We start from the raw sequence: 20657 nt of genomic DNA, 5'->3' as shown, positions 1-20657 counted from the left end.
TAGTCATGAATTGTGTATTGCTGCTAGAGATTAAGAACAGATTTAGTTTGTGTCACAAGCTCACAGTCTGTCTGCTCTTAACTTCTGTGTGTAGATGAAGCTCAATCTGAGACTGATGACGGGAGACTGTAACACACACAGCAGTGCACTGATAAGGTTGATATTATTACACATTCGTTATTAACCTGATGAGTTTATGCATTGTAAGAAGACCCATGAGACGCAGGAAATATCCGAGTTTGATGAGAGTCAAGCAGGTAAAATAATAAGAGTAAAATTATAATAGTTTTAAATAAAGTTAAGTTGAGTTGGGTGAGATGTGTCTTGGTGTCAGTGGGTAAGATTTATCATCTCGTAACATTATTATTGTAAACTAAGCCCTTGTGTTTTAATCTGGATTGAATTTGAGTTCAAACACAAGATGTGAAGATGGTTTTTATTTATTTTTTGATCTGATTAATGTTGTTAGTGCTGTAGGGGTGTTGCAGTATTGGGTTCAGTGAGAATAATTTCACTTTAAAGTTCGGGGAAATCAACCTGTTTATGATTTAAAACATAAAGCACAGTGAAGAGTCTTCATATAGTCACATGACAACATTTACTGACGATTTGATTGACAGTTCTGCCATCTAGAGGATAAATGAAGTATTACAATATTGATTGGGCAGAATTGCTGCTTCAAGTATATTCACTGTACTGTACTGTGTATTACATAGTTTATTTATTAAATGTATACTTTTTTATTAATACTGTTGTGTTTATTTTTAAATTTAACAACAAATATTTATTTACACTGATGATTATTTTGTGCTATATTTGTTCATTTTTAAATTTATGTACTGACTTTTTTAAAGTAACCAAACTTGATGTTAAGATAAATCCCTACAGAATATTTACTTATAAATGTTTAATTAATTTTATGAAAGCATATCTGTTTGTGTGTTTATATTAAAGTGTAAGAGTGTGGGTTTGAAGTGATCTCATAGTTTCCTGTACATCTGCACACAACAGGATTTGATGCTGGATACTGAAGTGTTTTCTTACTCTCAAATCAGTCTCATTTATTTGATGTAAATTTATCTTCACTCTTGCAGGTGTTTGTCTCCTCTGAACATGGAGGGAGGAGCGTCGTTCATCAGCGCTGACGTTCTGCTGATATATATGGAGAAAATCAAAAATATCTCTTCTGATTTGTCACTCAAGTTGTTTGATGATTTCCTTTCTTATTTCTAATAAGGTAACAGAGAGCGTGATTGGTTTCTCTCTCTCTCTCTCTCTCTTTACATTGACTTCTCATTATTCTCTATCAGTCTGTGTGTACAGTAGAGGATTATGGAGATCTGTCTCACACTCATTTTACTCTCCTCTGTAGTAATGACCACTACTGCTGGTAAGTACACACTTGTTGTCAAAACAAATATTATACAATGAAATTAAACATTTAATGCTTATATTATCAGCATACAGTTTACATAAAGTTTAATGTTTTTTGTTTCTGTTTTATATTTAACAGATTTAAGTGTGAAGTTGGTGAACGGTGGCAGTCGTTGTGCTGGTAGAGTTGAGGTTCTTCATGATGGTCAGTGGGGAACAGTGTGTGGTTATTGGGATTGGGATCTGACAGATGCTGCAGTGGTGTGTAGAGAGCTGGACTGTGGTGAGGCTGTACAGGCTCTGGGTGCTGCTCGCTTTGGAGAAGGATCAGGACCAATCTGGATGGATAGTGTGAACTGTAGAGGATCAGAGTCCTCACTGCAGGACTGTTCAAGAGGATGGGGTGCTCATGACTGTGGTCATGATGAAGATGCAGGAGTCATCTGCTCAGGTGAGCTTCTCTTAGTATTGTCCTGTTGTTATATCACAAAAAATGTCCTTTAATCATACTCTTACATGAAATAAAAAGCTAATAGTTTGAACAGTTTTGATGCATAGATTTCTGTAGTTTTGTGTTAAAATGTAAAAAAAATGTGTTTAATGGAGTGAAGAAAATAAGTATATCTTACCATTTATTTTTATAATCTGATAAATGTATTATTATAAATGTACTATAATGTATTAGAAAACATTTCCATAATTATTTGTTATTTGGGTTTCTGAAGATTTTTCATTTTTTATTTGAAATCACAGGTCACAAAGCTCCAAGACTTGTTAGTGGACCTCATCTGTGTTCTGGAAGAGTTGAGCTGCTTCGTGGGAACACCTGGATATCAGTGTGTGATGCTGTGTTTGATGATCAGGATGCAGAGGTTTTGTGTAGAGAGCTGAACTGTGGGGTTCCTGTACAGCTGCTGGGTGCAGATACTTTTGGTAAAGGAGAGGAGCAGGTGTGGACACAAGAGATTCAATGTACCGGTGAAGAGTCTCATATATCTCTCTGTCCATCAACGCCTTCTTTCAAAGACAACTGCACACATGAGAATGATGTTGGACTGATATGTTCTGGTAATGTAATATTAAAATATTTAAGGAAATAACATGCCAGCTTATAATCAATTATTGTGTTTCATACTGCTTTTCTTTAATCTCTGTACTCTCTCCAGGTTACTCGGAGCTCAGACTGGTGAACGGCTCTGATATCTGCTCTGGTCGAGTTGAGCGTCAGTATTTCAGTAAATGGGGCTCAGTGTGTGATGAGTGCATGAATATGAGAGCTGCCAATGTTCTCTGTAGAGAGCTGAATTGTGGGATTGCTGTGTCTGTTGTGGGAGTGGACTGGTTTGGAGAGGGATCTGGTGAAATCTGGGCTGATGTGTTTGATTGTCAGGGGAATGAAACAAAACTCTCAGAATGTTCAATCTCTTCATGGAGTCGAGCTGAATCCTCTCATAAACAAGATGTTGGAGTCATTTGTTCTAGTGAGTGAACTTCACTCTGTCATTAACATGAAGTTACTGTAGTGTGATCGTAATCAATCTGAAAATGTCAAATCCTTTCTCCAGATTCCTCTCTGTCTCTTCATGATGGTCGAGTGAGGTTGTCTGGAGAGAGAGAGTGTGAGGGTGAGGTGGAAGTTTACATTCATCAGGTTTGGAGGAGAGTTCTGCTGGACTCCTGGAGTCTCACTGAATCCTCTGTGGTCTGCAGACAGCTGGGCTGTGGCTCTGTGCTGAACTTCACTAACTCCTCTTCATCCAGTGATGAACACAGTTATGAGTGTGTGATGGGCTTCCAGTGCTCTGGGACTGAAGATCATCTGAGGAACTGCAGCTCTCCACAAACTCTCAACTGCAGTGCAACACAACAGCTCTCAATCACCTGCCAAAGTGAGGATAACTGACCATCCCTGCTGAAAAAAACAGCATACCAGCAAGACCAGCATATGTTGTGTTTTGGTGCTGGTTTGCTAGTGAACACCAGCTAAACCAGCATCAAACCAGCATCAGCACCAGCATTAGCACCAGTTAAACCAGCAACAAACCAGCATTAGCACCAGCTAAACCAGCATTAGCACCAGCATAAGTCCCATGCTGGTCCATGCTGGTTTGATGCTGTTTTTTTCAGCAGGGATATTCATCATTGTAGTCAATACTTTTCATAGCCAACATTGTTTTCTCTCTGTATATCAGAACTCTCAGGTCAGAGGTCCATCAGGTTGGTGGGTTCTGGTGGAGATTGTGCAGGAAGGCTGGAGGTTTTTCACAAAGGCTCATGGGGTACAGTGTGTGATGACTTCTGGGATATTAAAGATGCTCATGTGGTGTGCAGACAGCTGCAGTGTGGAGTGGCTCTCAGTAATCAGCCAGTACCAGCCTGGTTTGGTCCTGGTTCTGGACCCATATGGCTGGATGATGTGAACTGTGAGGGGAATGAGACGTCACTGTGGAGCTGCTCTTCACGGGTCTGGGGAGATCATGACTGTAACCATAAAGAGGATGTAGGAGTCGTGTGCTCAGGTAAACAGTAAGCTGCAGTAACGTGGATGGCTTCTCTTTTAAAATTTTAAGAGCTGAGGTTGATATAACTTTGTCTTTTCAATCTAGAGTTTAAAGAGTTCAGGTTAACTGAAGGCTGTAAAGGGAATGTGGAGGTTTTCTACAATGGATCCTGGGGTAATGTTTGTGTAAATCAAATGGACAGAGACACAGCGAGTCTGATCTGTCAAGAGCTGAACTGTGGAAAATCTGTCAGTGAATTCAGGTCTTCAGATGCACTGAGGTCTCAGAATTGGTTGGATTACTTTAAATGTCGATCACATGACTTCACTTTATGGCAGTGTCCATCTTCAGCTTGGGGACAGAATCACTGTAATGAAGATGAAGTGGCCAATATTATCTGCTCTGGTGAGAGTCTTGTGAGGTTTCTAATTATTATGTGTGTATATTAAATAAACTGAGTCTGTAAGTTAAAAAAAAATGTATTTGACATTTTCTCATGTTATGATTTCAGAGACAGTGATTGATGAAGTTCCTCGGAGTAGTCTGTCATGTTCTACATCACCATCTCCTCGCCAAAGACAATGTTCAAGTATGTTTATGTGACAAAATAAAACTGTATTAAATTGTGTACTCTCCATATAAATCTCAGCCTGAGTTTCACTGTTTTGTTGTAAATGTGGTTTGATGTGTGTGATGTAGATCATCTTCCTCTCAGACTGAGTGGAGGGAAGGGTTTGTGTTCGGGGAGACTGGAGGTTTATCATAACTCTGTGTGGGGTTCAGTCTGTGATGATCTGTGGGACATCAGAGATGCTCAGGTGGTCTGCAGGCAGCTGGGTTGTGGAGCAGCATTGAGTGTTGATGGGAATGAAGCGTTTGGTGCTGGTGAAGGTGTTGTGTGGATGAACAGAGTCGAGTGCAGAGGGACTGAGATTCACCTGTGGGACTGTCCTCATGTCCTGAAAAATCACACTGACTGCTCACACAAAGAACAAGTTAGACTCATCTGTGCAGGTCAGAGGAAAACACAGAGATCAATTCATTATCATTTCAGTACTTTCTTTAATATGTCTGTTTTATTTTACAGACTCGTCAGTGTCTACAACTCCTGCCATAACAACAACATCAGCTTCTCCTTCAGTTTCTCAGACAAACAGGAGATCAGTGACTCCTCCACAAACTCCTCCTCTCTTCAATCCTCCAGTGGTTGTGATTGTACTGGGAGTTTTGCTCTTACTGCTCTTAGTGCCGCTGCTGATACTGATTCAACACAACAGAGAGATGAGGAGAGGTACAGAGATCCACACATCACATACAAGTACACATCTGACATATTGAACTACATCAACATCAATCTTACTACACTCTTGTTCAGTGTATCATCAGTCATGTGTTGTGTTTGTGTGTCTACACTCACAGCTCTCTCTAAGAGGAGACACAGGACTCAGACTGAAGCAGTTTATGAAGAGATTGATCACAGACACACAAACACACACAAACACTTCACTCAGAGAGGTGAGACTTCTGTCTTATTCAATCAAATCAGATGTAGAAATATTAAAGTCAGTCTGATGTTTGTCTATTATTAGTCCTGTTAAACAAACCACAGAGCTGCAGGTGCATCTTTACAGATTATTGGGGAGTGGGGTTCATATGTTTGTACTTTTATGTGCAGGTGTGTGTTTGTTTCTTCCTGTCTATATTTCTGCAATGCAATGAGAGATGAGTTCATGTGAGGATAAAGGTGTGTGTTGCAGGATGAAATTAGTGTAACTAATATTTTTGTTTCTAAATAATGTTTTAATAAAAAATAAACTACTTTTATTTGAGGGGTAAGTGATAGGAAACATGATCATTAGCTCAATACGATGAACAATGAGAGTCTATGCATTCAAAATCCACACTAATGCAAATAAATACTACAATTCACAAAAGTAAACTATGAGTCTCATGCTCTTATCTTTATGGCTAAAGGATGAATCCATGAATTTATTACCAATTGATATTACAGCAGGACAGAACTCAATAAGGTGTTTTTATTTATTTCAAAACAATTACAATACAATTTTTGGTTTAACATCATATTTGTATCTTTATTGTATATGTAGAGGACATGCTAGATGATTATGATGATGTCATCATTATTGGACACAGTTCTCGAGCTATAACAGGTGAGCTTTTATTACATTTGATTAAAAATGTGTAATAGTCCCTTAATTAGAGAGGGATCTGTTTAATGAGATGAGATGTAAAGCAAACAGATTTTATTTGATTGTGTATCAGAGGAAGTTCATGAGGAGTATGATGATGTGAAGAATATCAGTGCAGATGTGAGAAATCTGATGGGTAGGTTGTTGTAACTTTCATGGTTCTGGTTAAAATGGATTCTATTGTATATTATCTTTATATATATTTTATTTGCATTTTACAAAACTTTATGCAAACTTACAAAACACTTACTCTTACAAAATGATACAGTAATATAAAAACTAAACAAGAAATACATTATTAATTGAAATATGGGCAACGTTGTCCTAAGATACTGCATATATTTTGTGGATTCAATGAACTTTTGTTTACACAATTTACAATTTTGTTTTAATAACAGAAAGGAGGAGTCAACCAAAGACGGAGGTTCAATTCAATAAGCACAACCAATGATTCTGTTCATTAAATCATATTTATTGATCCTTCGTGAAGTTTGAGATTTCTTTTAGTTTTCTTATATTGTTACAGTACTTCATACAGCAGAAATTTCAATTAAATTCTTCTGGTCTTATAATAATTTTATTTTAACCTTCCTTCTTTGACAGATTTGGTTTTTGGCTTGTTTCTTGTAATAATAATACTTTTTTAACAATCAACCAAATAAACGAATTATATTGTTCACTATTTATGTAGATTTATTTTATAAATAGATAAAACCATAAAAAATACACAATGCTGGGAGTTTAAAAGAGATCTGTGTTTAAAAATCTTAATGTGTGTTTAAATAATCATTTTTAGATAGACCAGTGGTCTCCAACATGGTGCCCGCTTGCATCAGGTTGCCCACAGAGAGTCTCTGTGAGTTGCTTTTTTTGTGTATGTTAACATTTTAAGCAATGATAAAACATACCAACAAGTAAAATAAAAAAATCAGCAGGTAAAAAAGTTTTGAATAGACTATATTAAAAAAGTAGCCCTCCAGATTGTTTTATTCATTGTGATAGCCCTTGCTCACAAAAAGGTTGGAGACCCCTGCTGTAGACATATTTACTCTGAATATCATTGTCAAGATTGTAATAAAATACTTATAAATAATGTGATTTAGTACTAAATTTATCAGTGACCAGCTGAAAAGGTAGTAACAGTTTGTTTGTGTGTCTTTGGGATATTGCAACTTCGAAAATTTTCTTTGTTATACAATCATGATAAAATACAAATACAAATCATAAAATATTTATTATTATTGTTAATATTATTATTGTAAAATACACAATATTAATTAATAATTTTATATTATTTTCTGTCTGTTTTTTGGTAACAGTTTACAATAAGGTTAACATTAATGCCTTAGCCAACATAAACTAACAATTATTAATATATTTTCCAACATTTATTCATCTTTGTTTATGTTAGTTATTGCCAATACATGAATTTATGTAAGTTCATTGTTCATTAACTAATGTTCACATATACAACTTTTTATTTTAATAAATGCTGTAGAAGTATTGTCTATGATATAATGCATTTACTAATGTAACCAATAATACAACCTTACTGTAAAGTGTTGCTCTTGATTTTTGTTATATCAAACCTTCTATTAAAACACATTTATCATAAAAAAATAATAATGCTAATACCTTATATAACATTTTCTTGTGACATAATTAATAAGAATTACAGCTATCTTCTGAATTAATTATTTGTTCCATTAAAATTGATTTTATTTATACCACAGAAAAGAGTGGATGTTACTAAAAGCTGATTATATTAATCCTACGCAAAATTGTGACTTCTCTCATTAAATATTTATTTGTCAAACACAGTAAACTCCAGAATGATTCGTTTTAAGATTATGGCTCAATAGGGATTAAAATTAAGATAGCAAGAAAAAAATAAAATATACTAAATATAAAATATTTTATTAATAATTGTCTTTACGGTTATTAGACTAAATGTTAAAAAAATAATGTTTGTTTATAAACTAATAAACTAAATACTGTGAACTCAAAGCATCAATCAATTATAGTTTTTGTATAAATCTGCAGATGCGAGACTTTAATGCTCTAAATAAACTGGTATGTTTTCTGGACCCCAAAATCAGTTTCTGTAGGTTTTATTTCATCTGTCTCACCCCAGTTTAATGTTCATATGAGGTGACGTGTTTCTCAGTGCTGACGTACTTTAATAAATATGGTAAGAATGAAAAATGTGTCCTGTGATTTGTCGCTGAAACTCTTTGTTGATTTCCTCTCTTCTCTCTAATAAGGTAAAAGAGTCTTTGATTGGTTTGGTGGTTGTGTAGCATCTCTACATCTCTACAGGCAGCTGTGAGGAGCTTTCAGTCTTGAGTTGAAGAGCTGAAGAAGATGAAGAGCTGTCTAACATTCATTCTTCTGTCCTCTATAGTTACAGTCACCACAGCTGGTAAGTTTATAATCAAGATGTCTATATGTTCAGGTTATATACATGATTTATCATTCAAGTTTATTTTAATGTTTGCATTAATATAAATGTTTTGTCTGATTTAATGGCTAAGTTTTTTTTCTGTTGCTTGCTTTCTGTTGTTGTGTCATTATTTACATTTCTTTATATTTTGTGTACAGACAGACTGAGGATGGTTGGTGGCAGCAATTCTTGTGCTGGTAGGGTGGAGACTTATTTTAAACGAGAATGGGAAGCTATGTGTATTGATTATTGGGATTTAACAGCCGCATCACTGTTGTGTAGAGAGCTGGGCTGTGACAGTAATCCAGACACAATACATTATGCTCACTTTGGACCGGGATCAGGAAAAATTCGGAAGGTTAATATGGACTGTAGCGGATCAGAATCCACATTACTGAGATGCAATAGAATGTCAACGGATGAACATAACTGTACTCACAATGAAGATATCGGAGTTATCTGCAAAGGTATGTTTTTATTAATATGACTGTGTGTGTAAGACATAATAGTATTTATTGTTGATACTTAATGAATTGTGATTATTAATAAACAATTAAAGACTTGTACAACAGCATTGTGTGTGTATGTGAATATCTTGTTTTACATAGGAACATTTTACAATATTATCCTGTAATTTTAGGACTTAAACTGGTTGGAGGTTCTCGCTGTTCTGGGAGATTAGAGATACCTCGAGAAAACACCTGGATGTCAGTGTGTGATGCTGTGTTTGATGATCAGGATGCAGAGGTTGTGTGTAGAGAGATGGGATGTGGACCTCCTGTACAGCTGCTGGGTGCAGATACTTTTGGTAAAGGAGAGGGGCAGGTGTGGACACAAGAGATTCAATGTAAAGGAGATGAATATCAGTTTGATCTTTGTCCAACATCACCTTCACACGTCAACTGCACCCATGAAAATGATGTTGGCATTGTATGTGCCGGTAGGTGAACATATAATTACTTTGACTTAAATGGTAAATTGTTAATGTATAAGGTTTAATTTCTTTGTGTTAGTTACTGCAGTAGTAGAGAGAATACGACAGACACATTGGAATCATTGAACAAAGTTTTTAATGTATTGATGAAAACATTACAGTACAATCACAACATAGGTCACATCATTTCACAATCTGCACTCAATCATCAGTAACAAGTTGGCAGAATTGGACAAGCAATTACAAGGGCCTGCATCTATACAGTACAGTGATAATTGGTTCATGCTCCATGCTTATTGGTTACAATGAACCTCATTATCTTGAAACTTTCATGATTTTCAGTAAACATGGAAGATTCTTTGTCTGTTTCCATACAACTATTAAGAGTAATGCAACAGTTACTTATCATTTTGGGCAGTTGTATCGATTGATAGTTAAATCATTGTAAGAAAATGAATAGACACTTATTTGAAATGTGATGTGTGAATTGCCTTTTGAAATAGTAGTACTCTGATGTTAAGTTGTGTCATATTGAACAGGTTATTTTGGTTGAATGAACAAATGATCCAAGTTTTATGTGTATTGTATCCAAGCAATTGAGAAAAGAGTTAAGAGTTTCGAAAAATGTGCATTTTGATCATTGGTTGTGAGTTTTGTGTCTAGAGTTGTGAAAAATTACATCAAGGTTCTGAAAATAGTAGCAAAGTGATTGTAAAAAACTGTAACAGCAAAAGAGCGCTCACGCTTCAATATTTGATTGACAAGACAGCTGACTCGGTGGTTGCTTAGCAATATGAAAAGCCGCGTCGCACTGCTCTTTTTTTTAAAAAAGGCAGTGCGTCGCGCCTTGCGTTTGCAAGCGTTTAAAGCGCTTTTGGTGTGACTGGCCCCTAAGAATGCATGGTGGCGGCATTCCAATGGCTGCAAGAACAGTAGTCAGTGATGAAATTCACTGATTTCACTAAGAGAGGCTGGTGAAAGAGTGCAGCCCAATTTCAACGGTTGTGCTTGATTAGGGTTGTACCATAATTGCCCACCCCTGGTTTGGGGGAAGAAGAAAGCTCCTCAATAATGATCAAGATAAATACTGTAAAACTTTTTCTCTTCTATCATATCGTACCGGTAGTCAACAGTAAAGGGAAAACAACTGATTTGCTTTTTACTAGAATGCTTTTGAATGTGATCATTGCTGTACATGTGGACATACAGTTCCCAACCAAGAAATTTTGTGTAAAAAAGGTTGATTGCATGTTGCATGCAAATACCTGTAAAACGGAAACATAAAAGTCTATGCAGTTTTTGTAATGTCAACAATAGCCAGTATTTTGAAACCTGGTGTACTTTGATTGACTGCATGTACCTTGTGAAGTGAAAAGAAGTGTTATTCTTTGACAGAATAATTTCATTTTGATTTCCAGTTTTTGTGTGCAGAGAAAGATGTGTTTTATTTTGAAATGAAGAGTTAGTATATATTTAACAAAATGTGTTTTTGAGAAGAAAATTATCCATTTGGACAATTGTGTTTTGTAGGCATGAGTCTGTGTTAAGTGTTTAGAAAAAGTATCTGAAGTATGGGTAAGGGCTTGTTAGCGATTGAAAAAACTGTAATTTAGTAGAGGTATTTATTTGTAATTATTTTGTTACTTCATTGCTTTAATTAATATTAACTTATTGTGAAATGTTTCATAAATAAATCATGAAAACATCTGTAATTTTTACATTTCTTTTGATTTGTCTATTCTTTGTCTTTCAGACACACTGAGATTAGTAGGTGGTGGCAGTCGTTGTTCTGGTAGAGTTGAGGTTCTTCATAATGGTGAATGGGGAACAGTGAGTGATGATAGTTGGGATCTGAGAGATGCTACAGTGGTGTGTAGAGAGCTGGACTGTGGAGAGGCTGTAGATGCACCAATAAATGCTCAATTTGGAGAAGGGAAAGGGCCAATCTGGATTAATAATGTACAGTGCACTGGACAAGAGTCTGACCTGAGACACTGCAGAAAAAATAGATGGTGGAAACAGGATGGTAAACATGCTAATGATGCTGGAGTCATCTGCTCGGGTAAGTTCATTTATGCTCCAAATAGACAAAAAATATTCAAAACGTCTCTCCAAATTCTTTTTATATTTTTAAGTTTTCAAATAAGACATTATATTATTTCTGAGGGGTTCCTTTGTAACTTGTTGAAATTGTAACAAACTACATGAATATTCCTCTTTTAATTTAAGCAATCAGGTTGGTTGGAGGTTCTCGCTGTTCTGGGAGAGTTGAGATGCATCAGCGAAACACCTGGATGTCAGTGTGTGATGCTGTGTTTGATGATCAGGATGCAGAGGTTGTGTGTAGAGAGCTGAACTGTGGGGTTCCTGTACAGCTGCTGGGTGCAGATACTTTTGGTAAAGGAGAGGGGCAGGTGTGGACACAAGAGATTCAATGTAGAGGAAATGAATCACTCATTCGATCATGTTCATCATCATCTACTAAAACTAAAGTAACCTGCTCTCATGACAATGATGTGGGACTCACATGTTCTGGTAAATATCAATGCTGAACCAATAAAGAAATACCTAATATTTGTTTAAGCAGTACCATCCTCTGAGAATATTGGTATGTTTTTTTAAACTAATCTCTGTTCAGGTTTCTCTGAGCTCAGACTGGTGAACGGCTCTGATATCTGCTCTGGTCGAGTTGAGCGTCAGTATTTCAGTAAATGGGGCTCAGTGTGTGATGAGTGCATGAATATGAGAGCTGCCAATGTTCTCTGTAGAGAGCTGAATTGTGGGATTGCTGTGTCTGTTGTGGGAGTGGACTGGTTTGGAGAGGGATCTGGTGAAATCTGGGCTGATGTGTTTGATTGTCAGGGGAATGAAACAAAACTCTCAGAATGTTTAATCTCTTCATGGAGTCGAGCTGAATCCTCTCATAAACAAGATGTTGGAGTCATTTGTTCTAGTGAGTGAACTTAACATGAAGTTACTGTAGTGTGATCGTAATCAATCTGAAAATGTCAAATCCTTTCTCCAGATTCCTCTCTGTCTCTTCATGATGGTCGAGTGAGGTTGTCTGGAGAGAGAGAGTGTGAGGGTGAGGTGGAAGTTTACATTCATCAGGTTTGGAGGAGAGTTCTGCTGGACTCCTGGAGTCTCACTGAATCCTCTGTGGTCTGCAGACAGCTGGGCTGTGGCTCTGTGCTGAACTTCACTAACTCCTCTTCATCCAGTGATGAACACAGTTATGAGTGTGTGATGGGCTTCCAGTGCTCTGGGACTGAAGATCATCTGAGGAACTGCAGCTCTCCACAAACTCTCAACTGCAACTCCAGACAACAGCTGTCAATCACCTGCCTTGGTCAGAATTATAATATCTATCCATATGATTCATTAAAATGGGTTTACATAGTCTGTAGTTAACTATTTGTCTGATCTTAGGTCAGAGGTCCATCAGGTTGGTGGGTTCTGGTGGAGATTGTGCAGGAAGGCTGGAGGTTTTTCACAAAGGCTCATGGGGTACAGTGTGTGATGACTTCTGGGATATTAAAGATGCTCATGTGGTGTGCAGACAGCTGCAGTGTGGAGTTGCTCTCAGTAATCAGCCAGTACCAGCCTGGTTTGGTCCTGGTTCTGGACCCATATGGCTGGATGATGTGAACTGTGAGGGGAATGAGACGTCACTGTGGAGCTGCTCTTCACGGGTCTGGGGAGATCATGACTGTAAACATAAGGAGGATGTAGGAGTCGTGTGTTCAGGTAAGTTGTAAAGATAATTACATTTACACACCATAGTATGTAGCTTATATCACAGAACTGCAGTTGTTTTTATATAAATGTTATTTTGAGTTTAGTAACTGAACTCCAAGCTGAGGATTAAATCCAATTATACCATGAAGCTGTTCAATGCTTTATTCAATGCTTTATTTATTTTCAATAAAGGCACACCTGACCTATCAAATGTCTTAAATTATTACACGGCACTCTAAAATGCTTGATTCTGATTGGCCAGCCACAACATTCCAATGTTTTTTTTTTCAAAACTAATAGCACACAGCTCCAAATCATTTTGACAGGTAGAGTTTAATATAACATAAAATATAAATATATATTTAAGTCTTTCAATAACATAAAATAAATGAATAAACACAAATGTTTTACAATGATTAAACCAAATACACTGTAAGCCCGGATAAGTTGAGTTTACTTTAAAAAGTGAAGGTAACTTGTTGCCCTAAAAACTTTAAGTAATGATTACTTAAACATATAAGTTGTTCTAACAACAATTTTAAGTTGAATAAACTTTAATTTCTTCCAATATTCCTGCACTCTTAACCCGGATTAGTTGACATTACTAGAAATTTGTGAGGAAACTCATTGCATATAACTTTAGTTTTTATCACTTTATATTACTTTTGATGTTATAAATGATATTATCACGCCCGCCGACAGGGGGGGACAAACGGGTCTGTTTTTGTTAAAAATGAGCAAATAAAATATTTAAAATCAATATTTAATGTTTCTTACCTTAATTATGAGGTAAATAGCCGTGTATTAACTGTGATAATGTACAGTTAGCAGGTTGTTATCTCAAAATGTGTTCAGTGTGCAACAACCTACTGCCAATACATTATCCCTTACATAACCACCATAGCAATGTTTGTGGTAATCTTGTTACAAGCGGAATAATTTAATCATTTAAAAATATGCTGTGCTGGATTACCACCTTGGGTGTGCATTTTCATATAATTTACGCCCCATCATCAATTTTTCCCTACATATCTTTCAATCTAGAGTATACAGAGTTCAGGTTAACTGAAGGCTGTAAAGGGAATGTGGAGGTTTTCTACAATGGATCTTGGGGTAATGTTTGCTGGAATCAGATGAACAGAGACACAGCGAGTCTGATCTGTCAAGAGCTGAACTGTGGAAGATCTGCCAGTGAATTCAGTTCTTCAGATGGACTGAGGTCTCAGAATTGGTTGGATTACTTTAAATGTCGATCACCTGACTTCACTTTATGGCAGTGTCCATCTTCACCATGGGGACAGGATGACTGTGGTCCAAATAAGGTTGTTAAAATCACCTGTTTAGGTAAGAGAGCACTTTCTGTAACAGATGTAGATATTTCTGAAAAAATGAAACAGATGAATGGCTGAAATGATCCGACAGATTTTGACCATCATACTGTTGTTTTCAGAGGAAAAGACCCCACAGTCTCCTCAGAGTCGTCTGTCATGTTCTACCTCACCATCTCCTTACCAAAGACAATGTTCAAGTAGGTATATTTTTTTATAATAAACAGGTTAAAATTACAGGTTCCATTACAAATCATAAATATCTGTTCTATATATTTATTTTCCATTTCAAATCCCACTGTGAGTTTCAGTGTGTTGTTGTAAATGTTGTTTGATGTGTGTGATGTAGATCATCTTCCTCTCAGACTGAGTGAAGGGAAGGGTTTGTGTTCGGGGAGACTGGAGGTTTATCATAACTCTGTGTGGGGTTCAGTCTGTGATGATCTGTGGGACATCAGAGATGCTCAGGTGGTCTGCAGGCAGCTGGGTTGTGGAGCAGCATTGAGTGTTGATGGGAATGAAGCGTTTGGTGCTGGTGAAGGTGTTGTGTGGATGAACAGAGTCGAGTGCAGAGGGACTGAGATTCACCTGTGGGACTGTCCTCATGTCCTGAAAAATCACACTGACTGTTCACACAAAGAACAAGTTAGACTCATCTGTGCAGGTGAGAGGAAAACACTGAGAGATCAATTCATTATCATTTCAGTACTTTCTTTAATATGTCTGTTTTATTTTACAGACTTGTCAGTGTCTACAACTCCTGCCACAACAACAACATCAGCTTCTCCTTCAGTTTCTCAGACAAACAGGAGATCAGTGACTCCTCCACAAACTCCTCCTCTCTTCAATCCTCCAGTGGTTGTGATTGTACTGGGAGTTTTGCTCTTACTGCTCTTAGTGCCGCTGCTGATACTGATTCAACACAACAGAGAGATGAGGAGAGGTACAGAGATCCACACATCACATACAGTGGGGCAAAAAAGTATTTAGTCAGCTACCAATTGTTCAAGTTCTCACACTTAAAAAGATGAGAGAGGCCTGTAATTTTTGTCAAAGGTACACGTCAACTATGAGAGACAAAATGAGAAAAAAATCCAGAAAATCACATTGTCCGATCCTCTCAAGAATTCATTTGCAAACCATGTTGAAAAATAAGTATTTGGTCAACAACAAAAGTTTATGTCAATACTTTGTTATATACCCTTTGTTGGCAATGACAGAGATCAAACGTTTTCTGTAAGTCTCCACAAGGTTTTTACACACTGTTGCTGGTAGTTTGGCCCATTCCTCCATGCAGATCTCCTCTAGAGCAGTGATGTTTTAGGGCTGTCGCTGGGCAACTCAGATTTTCAACTCCCTCCAAAGATTTTCTATGGGGTTGAGATCTGGAGACTGGCTAGGCCACTCCAGGACCTTGAAATTATTCTTACGAAACCACTCCTTCTTTGCCCGGGCGGTATGTTTGGGATCACTGCCATACTGAAAGACCAAGCCACGTTTCATCCACAATGCCCTTGCTGACGAAAAGAGGTTTTGAGTCAAAATCTCACGATACATGGACCCATTCATTCTTTCCTTAACTCGGATCAGTCGTCCTGGTCCCTTTGCAGAAAAACAGCTCCAAAGCATGAGGTTTCCACCCCCATGCTTCACAGTAGGTATGGAGTTCTTTGGATGCAACTCAGCATCTTTCTCCTCCAAACACAAGAAGTTGAGTTTCTACCAAAAAGTTATGTTTTGGTTTCATCTGACCATGACATTCTCCCACTCTTCTTCTGGATCATCCAAATGCTCTCTAGCAAACTTCAGACGGGTCCGACCATGTACTGGCTTAGGGCGCAGTCACACCAAAAGCGCTTTAAACGCTTGCAAACGCAAGGCGCGACGCACTGCCTTTTTTAAAAAAGAGCAGTGCGGCGCGGCTTTTCATATTGCTAAGCAACCACCGAGTCAGCTGTCTTGTCAATCAAATATTGAAGCGTGCGCTCTTTTGCTGTTAACTGTCATATTAGCAGAAACTTTAAAAAGAGGACGCTTGCTCTGACCTTGTTTGAGGGTGAGAGGTGCACAAACACGCAGGAGAGAGTGAGCGAGTGGAGTCCGGTTCTTCAAAGCAACTGTAAACTTCCCTCACCACAACGTAAGGCCCGCCTCTCCCCTCATTCGATTGGACAATGGAAGACGCGAATGACGTCAGGCGCTTCTCCGCTCTCAGCGCTCCTTCAAAAACACGTGCGCGGCAGGCGGCAGAAAACCGCAAGGCGCTCGGCGCGCATAAACAGCGCGTAAACGCGCCCTGCCCATAGAATATCATTCAAAAAAGGCGCCTGCAACTGCCATAAACGCTTTTGGTGTGACTGAGCCCTTAAGCAGGTGGACACATCTGGCACTGCAGGAATTGAGTCCCTGGCTGCATAGTGTGTTACTGATGGTAGCCTTTGTTACTTTGGTCCCAGCTCTCTGCAGGTCATTCACTAGGTTCCCCCGTGTGGTTCTGGGATTTTTGCTCACCATTCTGGTGATAATTTTTACCCTACGGGATGAGATCTTGCGTGGAGCCCCAGATCGAGGGAGATTATCAGTATTCTTGTATGTCTTACATTTTCTAATAATTGCTCTCACAATTGATTTCTTCACACCAAGCTGCTTACCTATTGCAGATTCAGTCTTCCCAGCCTGGTGCAGGTCTACAATTTTGTTTCTGGTGTCCTTTGACAGCTCTTTGGTCTTGGCCATAGTTGAGTTTGCATTCTGACTGTTTTAGGTTGTGGACAGGTGTCTTTTATACTGCTAACAAGTTCAAACAGGTGCCATTAATACAGGTAACAAGTGGAGGACAGAGGATCCTCTTAAAGAAGAAGTTACAGGTCTGTGAGAGAAAGAAATCTTGCTTTTTTGTTATTGACCAAATACTTATTTTCCACCATGGATTGCAAGTAAATTCTTAAAAAATCAGACAATGTGATTTTCTGGATTTTTTTCCTCATTTTGTCTCTCATAGTTGAAGTGCACCCATGATGAAAACCACAGGCCTCTCTCATCTTTTTGAGTGGGAGAACTTGCACAACTGGCGGCCGACCAAACACTTTTTTGCCCCACTGTACAAGTACACATCTGACATATTGAACTACGTCAACATCAATCTTACTACAGTCTTGTTCAGTGTATCATCAGTCATGTGTTGTGTTTGTGTGTCTACACTCACAGCTCTCTCTAAGAGGAGACACAGGACTCAGACTGAAGCAGTTTATGAAGAGATTGATCACAGACACACAAACACACACAAACACTTCACTCAGAGAGGTGAGACTTCTGTCTTATTCAATCAAATCAGATGTAGAAATATTAAAGTCAGTCTGATGTTTGTGAGTTGAGCTGATGTTCGTCTAATATAAGTCCTGTTAAACCTCCGGCTTCAAACCACACAATTCCTCCACAGAGCTGCAGGTGTGTGTGTGTGTGTGTGTGTGTGTGTGTGTGTGTGTGTGTGTGTGTGTGATTATTTTTGGAGGTTAATGGGGAGGGGGGGGTTCATATGCTTGTAAGTTTATATGCAGGTGTGTGTGTGCTTCTTCCTGTCTGTTTGTCTTGAATCCGGTGAGAGATGAGTTCATGTCAGGATACAGGTGTGTGTTTGCAGAATGAAGTTAACTTATATTTTTATGTCTAAATAATGTTTTAATATAAATCTAGATAAAATAGGTTGATGTGATATTTTTGTGCTCTGGGATGTAAATGTAGGTTGAGGTTGTTTGTAATGATCAACATGTTTCTCTTCTGCTTCACTTTAACAGGGAGTCTCATCTCTGAAGAACAGCATTCTGGATATGAAAATGCGGATGAACCTTTATCAGGTCAGATTCATCCATTGTTTATTTTAAACATGTATCAAAGTAGTTTGATTTACCAACTTATACCTGAAGGAAATACAAGAAACAACAATCTATGACACTACAGTTGTCCAAGAGAATCACATGCCCCACATTTTTCATCAATGTTGTTCCTGCAAAATAATATGATAATGATGTCCCTATTGGCAGCGGCATAAAACTCATTACACAATTTCATGTTTTCATGTGGTTAAAAACATATGGACTGTAATAACATTTAACATGATGTTTACTTTATGTTTTGCAGCAGAACAGAAAGTCACACCTGGATACTATAATGATGACATCACAGATGGACCAACAGCAGATCGTCGGACAGGTAGCCTATGGGTGCTTCTCAAATTTAATTTGTGCATTATCCTCTTCTTGCGTCTTAGCTCCACCCCCCAGGATGTGAGCGAGAAAAGATGAGGATGGAGGAGTCAAAGCATTAAGTTAAATGGCACTTTATAAAGTTAATTCATTAATATTAAATGGAAAACAGTAAGCTCACAAAGATATATCAGTGTCATTGCAGAAGAACAGTGCTTTAACGTTTAAACAATCTCTTTTGACTATCACTTCTTTACACCCATTTACATTCATGCTTAGTAAAGACAAATATATATTTTTATGGATTATTTATTATGTTTATATGGTCTCATATTTTAATGTGTGTAGCAGACGTCCCAGAGAATTATGATGATGTCATCATTATTAAACAGAACACTCATGCTATAAATGGTGAGTTGAACTGTAATCACAGGAGTTATGTTTCTATTACTATTGAACTGCATAGACCCATTTTGTTTTATTTAGTCACTATCATAATTCTTCATATCTTGATGCAACTTCAGTAATTTGTTTTTGTTTTTAACAGACTATGAGAATATGGGAAAGAAGACTAATAAAGAGGGAGGGTCTGTTTGACTCGATGATCACAGCCACCGCCCATTTTCATCAAAATTATATCAAGTGTCTGACATTTAATTGATTTGATATTGCTACTAAATCTGCAATGCCTGCTTTCTGACATAAATAATCTTTTTCCAAGAATTATAAGAAAAAACCTATAGGGGTGCTTTCCCGGAGAGGGATTACTAAAATAAATGTAAGAGCTGTCCAAACTGAAAACAGCTTGCACTGACATATCTTAAAATACATCAGTGCCCTTTGTTTTGTCTCAAAATGCACACAAGTAATGTTTTTAGCAAGACATGTTTGTTAAAACTAGTTATATTTCCTAAACTAAGGCTTAGTCCTGGCTTAAGCTAAACCCTGTCTGGGAAACCACCCCTTAAAGTTTTAAACCTTTAGAATATCAGCTTAAAGTGCTTTATTAATCAGTTTAACAGCTTAAAACATATTTTAATATTTAGTAAATCAGCGTATTACTTTTAGATTACTTTCAGTGCCTTTTTGATTCAATAAACAAACCAAAGTTTAAATGTTTATGTTTTGGTTTTATTTACAATGAATATTCATTATAAACTAAGTACTTGCACAACTGTACAACCATCAAATCACATTTTTTTTAATAATGGTGCATGTTAACCAAACAGCAGTCTTAATCGATGGTTTGATTTACTTGCGCTGAGCTTGAATCTTCTGAAGCAACAGCTCCATCTGCAGGTTGAGGTTGGGTTGACCCTTTTTGGTTTTTCTTTTCAACAACTGATATTTGGCAATTTTCTTTTCTTTGTATTTTTTCAGTGCCTCTTCCCTTTGAGCTTTGTCTTTTAAGAATTCCTACAAAACAGACATAATAAATCATGGATCAGTTATTCACAATGGATGATGAAAGTGTGTATGTCTGACATACTTCAACGGGTATTCCTCGCTGACATTACATATAAGACTATATTTTGAGAAATAGCAAACACAAATGACACAATTACATTTTGGTAAATGTCAATAAGGTGTGTGTGTGTGCGTGTGTGCGTGTGTCTTCCTGTCTTTTTTTCTTGAATCTGGTGAGAGATGAGTTCAAGTCAGTGTGATGTTTGTGAGGTGTGTAATTTTAAATTTCTGGAATCCAGTGAGAAATGGGTTCATGTGAGGATACAGGTGTGTGTTTTAATCTTAAGAACACAAGTTAAAGCAACACTACGTAGTTTCCATGTAAAAATGACTTACAGCTCCCCCATGTGGTTGAAAAGTGCAACAGTGCCTGGTATCAGACACTCTTCTGCAGGCAGGGGGAGGGGCGGGGCTGTGTGCTCTACCCTCCACCGCCACTTTCAAAATGTGCTTGTAGCAG

The 20657-nt window shown here is 37.5% G+C and overlaps 1 protein-coding gene and 1 long non-coding RNA gene across 2 annotated transcripts; both read left to right on the top strand.

Moving 5' to 3' along the window:
• The first annotated feature begins 196 nt into the window (after positions 1-196).
• Positions 197-19875, top strand: LOC129432116 (scavenger receptor cysteine-rich domain-containing protein DMBT1). The gene is made up of 27 exons (XM_073869591.1): positions 197-257; positions 1373-1390; positions 1514-1825; positions 2137-2447; positions 2552-2855; positions 2940-3263; positions 3567-3893; positions 3981-4280; positions 4387-4464; positions 4575-4815; positions 4963-5166; positions 8811-8995; positions 9082-9468; positions 11216-11524; positions 11692-11997; positions 12095-12415; positions 12488-12852; positions 12897-13209; positions 14245-14544; positions 14651-14728; positions 14878-15192; positions 15268-15471; positions 17736-17831; positions 18323-18382; positions 18666-18737; positions 19079-19141; positions 19278-19875. The coding sequence occupies exons 1-27, from the start codon at positions 197-199 to the stop codon at positions 19325-19327; spliced, it is 5904 nt and encodes a 1967-aa protein (XP_073725692.1). The 3' UTR covers positions 19328-19875.
• Positions 5293-6617, top strand: LOC129432471 (uncharacterized). The gene is made up of 4 exons (XR_008640135.2): positions 5293-5390; positions 5984-6046; positions 6159-6221; positions 6484-6617. It is a non-coding gene; the product is annotated as an uncharacterized lncRNA (long non-coding RNA).
• Positions 19876-20657: the final 782 nt, after the last annotated feature.

Source organism: Misgurnus anguillicaudatus, chromosome 1, assembly GCF_027580225.2.
Source record: "Misgurnus anguillicaudatus chromosome 1, ASM2758022v2, whole genome shotgun sequence".
NCBI lineage: Eukaryota > Metazoa > Chordata > Actinopteri > Cypriniformes > Cobitidae > Misgurnus > Misgurnus anguillicaudatus.
Note: the sequence above shows the minus strand (reverse complement) of the source record. Positions and strands in the feature narration are given on the sequence as shown.

Coding starts and splice junctions, on each gene's coding strand:
- LOC129432116 (XM_073869591.1), top strand. CDS start 197: ATGCATTGTAAGAAGACCCATGAGACGCAGGAAATATCCGAGTTTGAT. Junction 4,816..4,962: donor AGAGGGACTGAGATTCACCT/GTGGGACTGTCC, acceptor TTTATTTTACAG/ACTCGTCAGTGTCTACAACT. Junction 11,998..12,094: donor TGTGGGACTCACATGTTCTG/GTAAATATCAAT, acceptor AAACTAATCTCT/GTTCAGGTTTCTCTGAGCTC.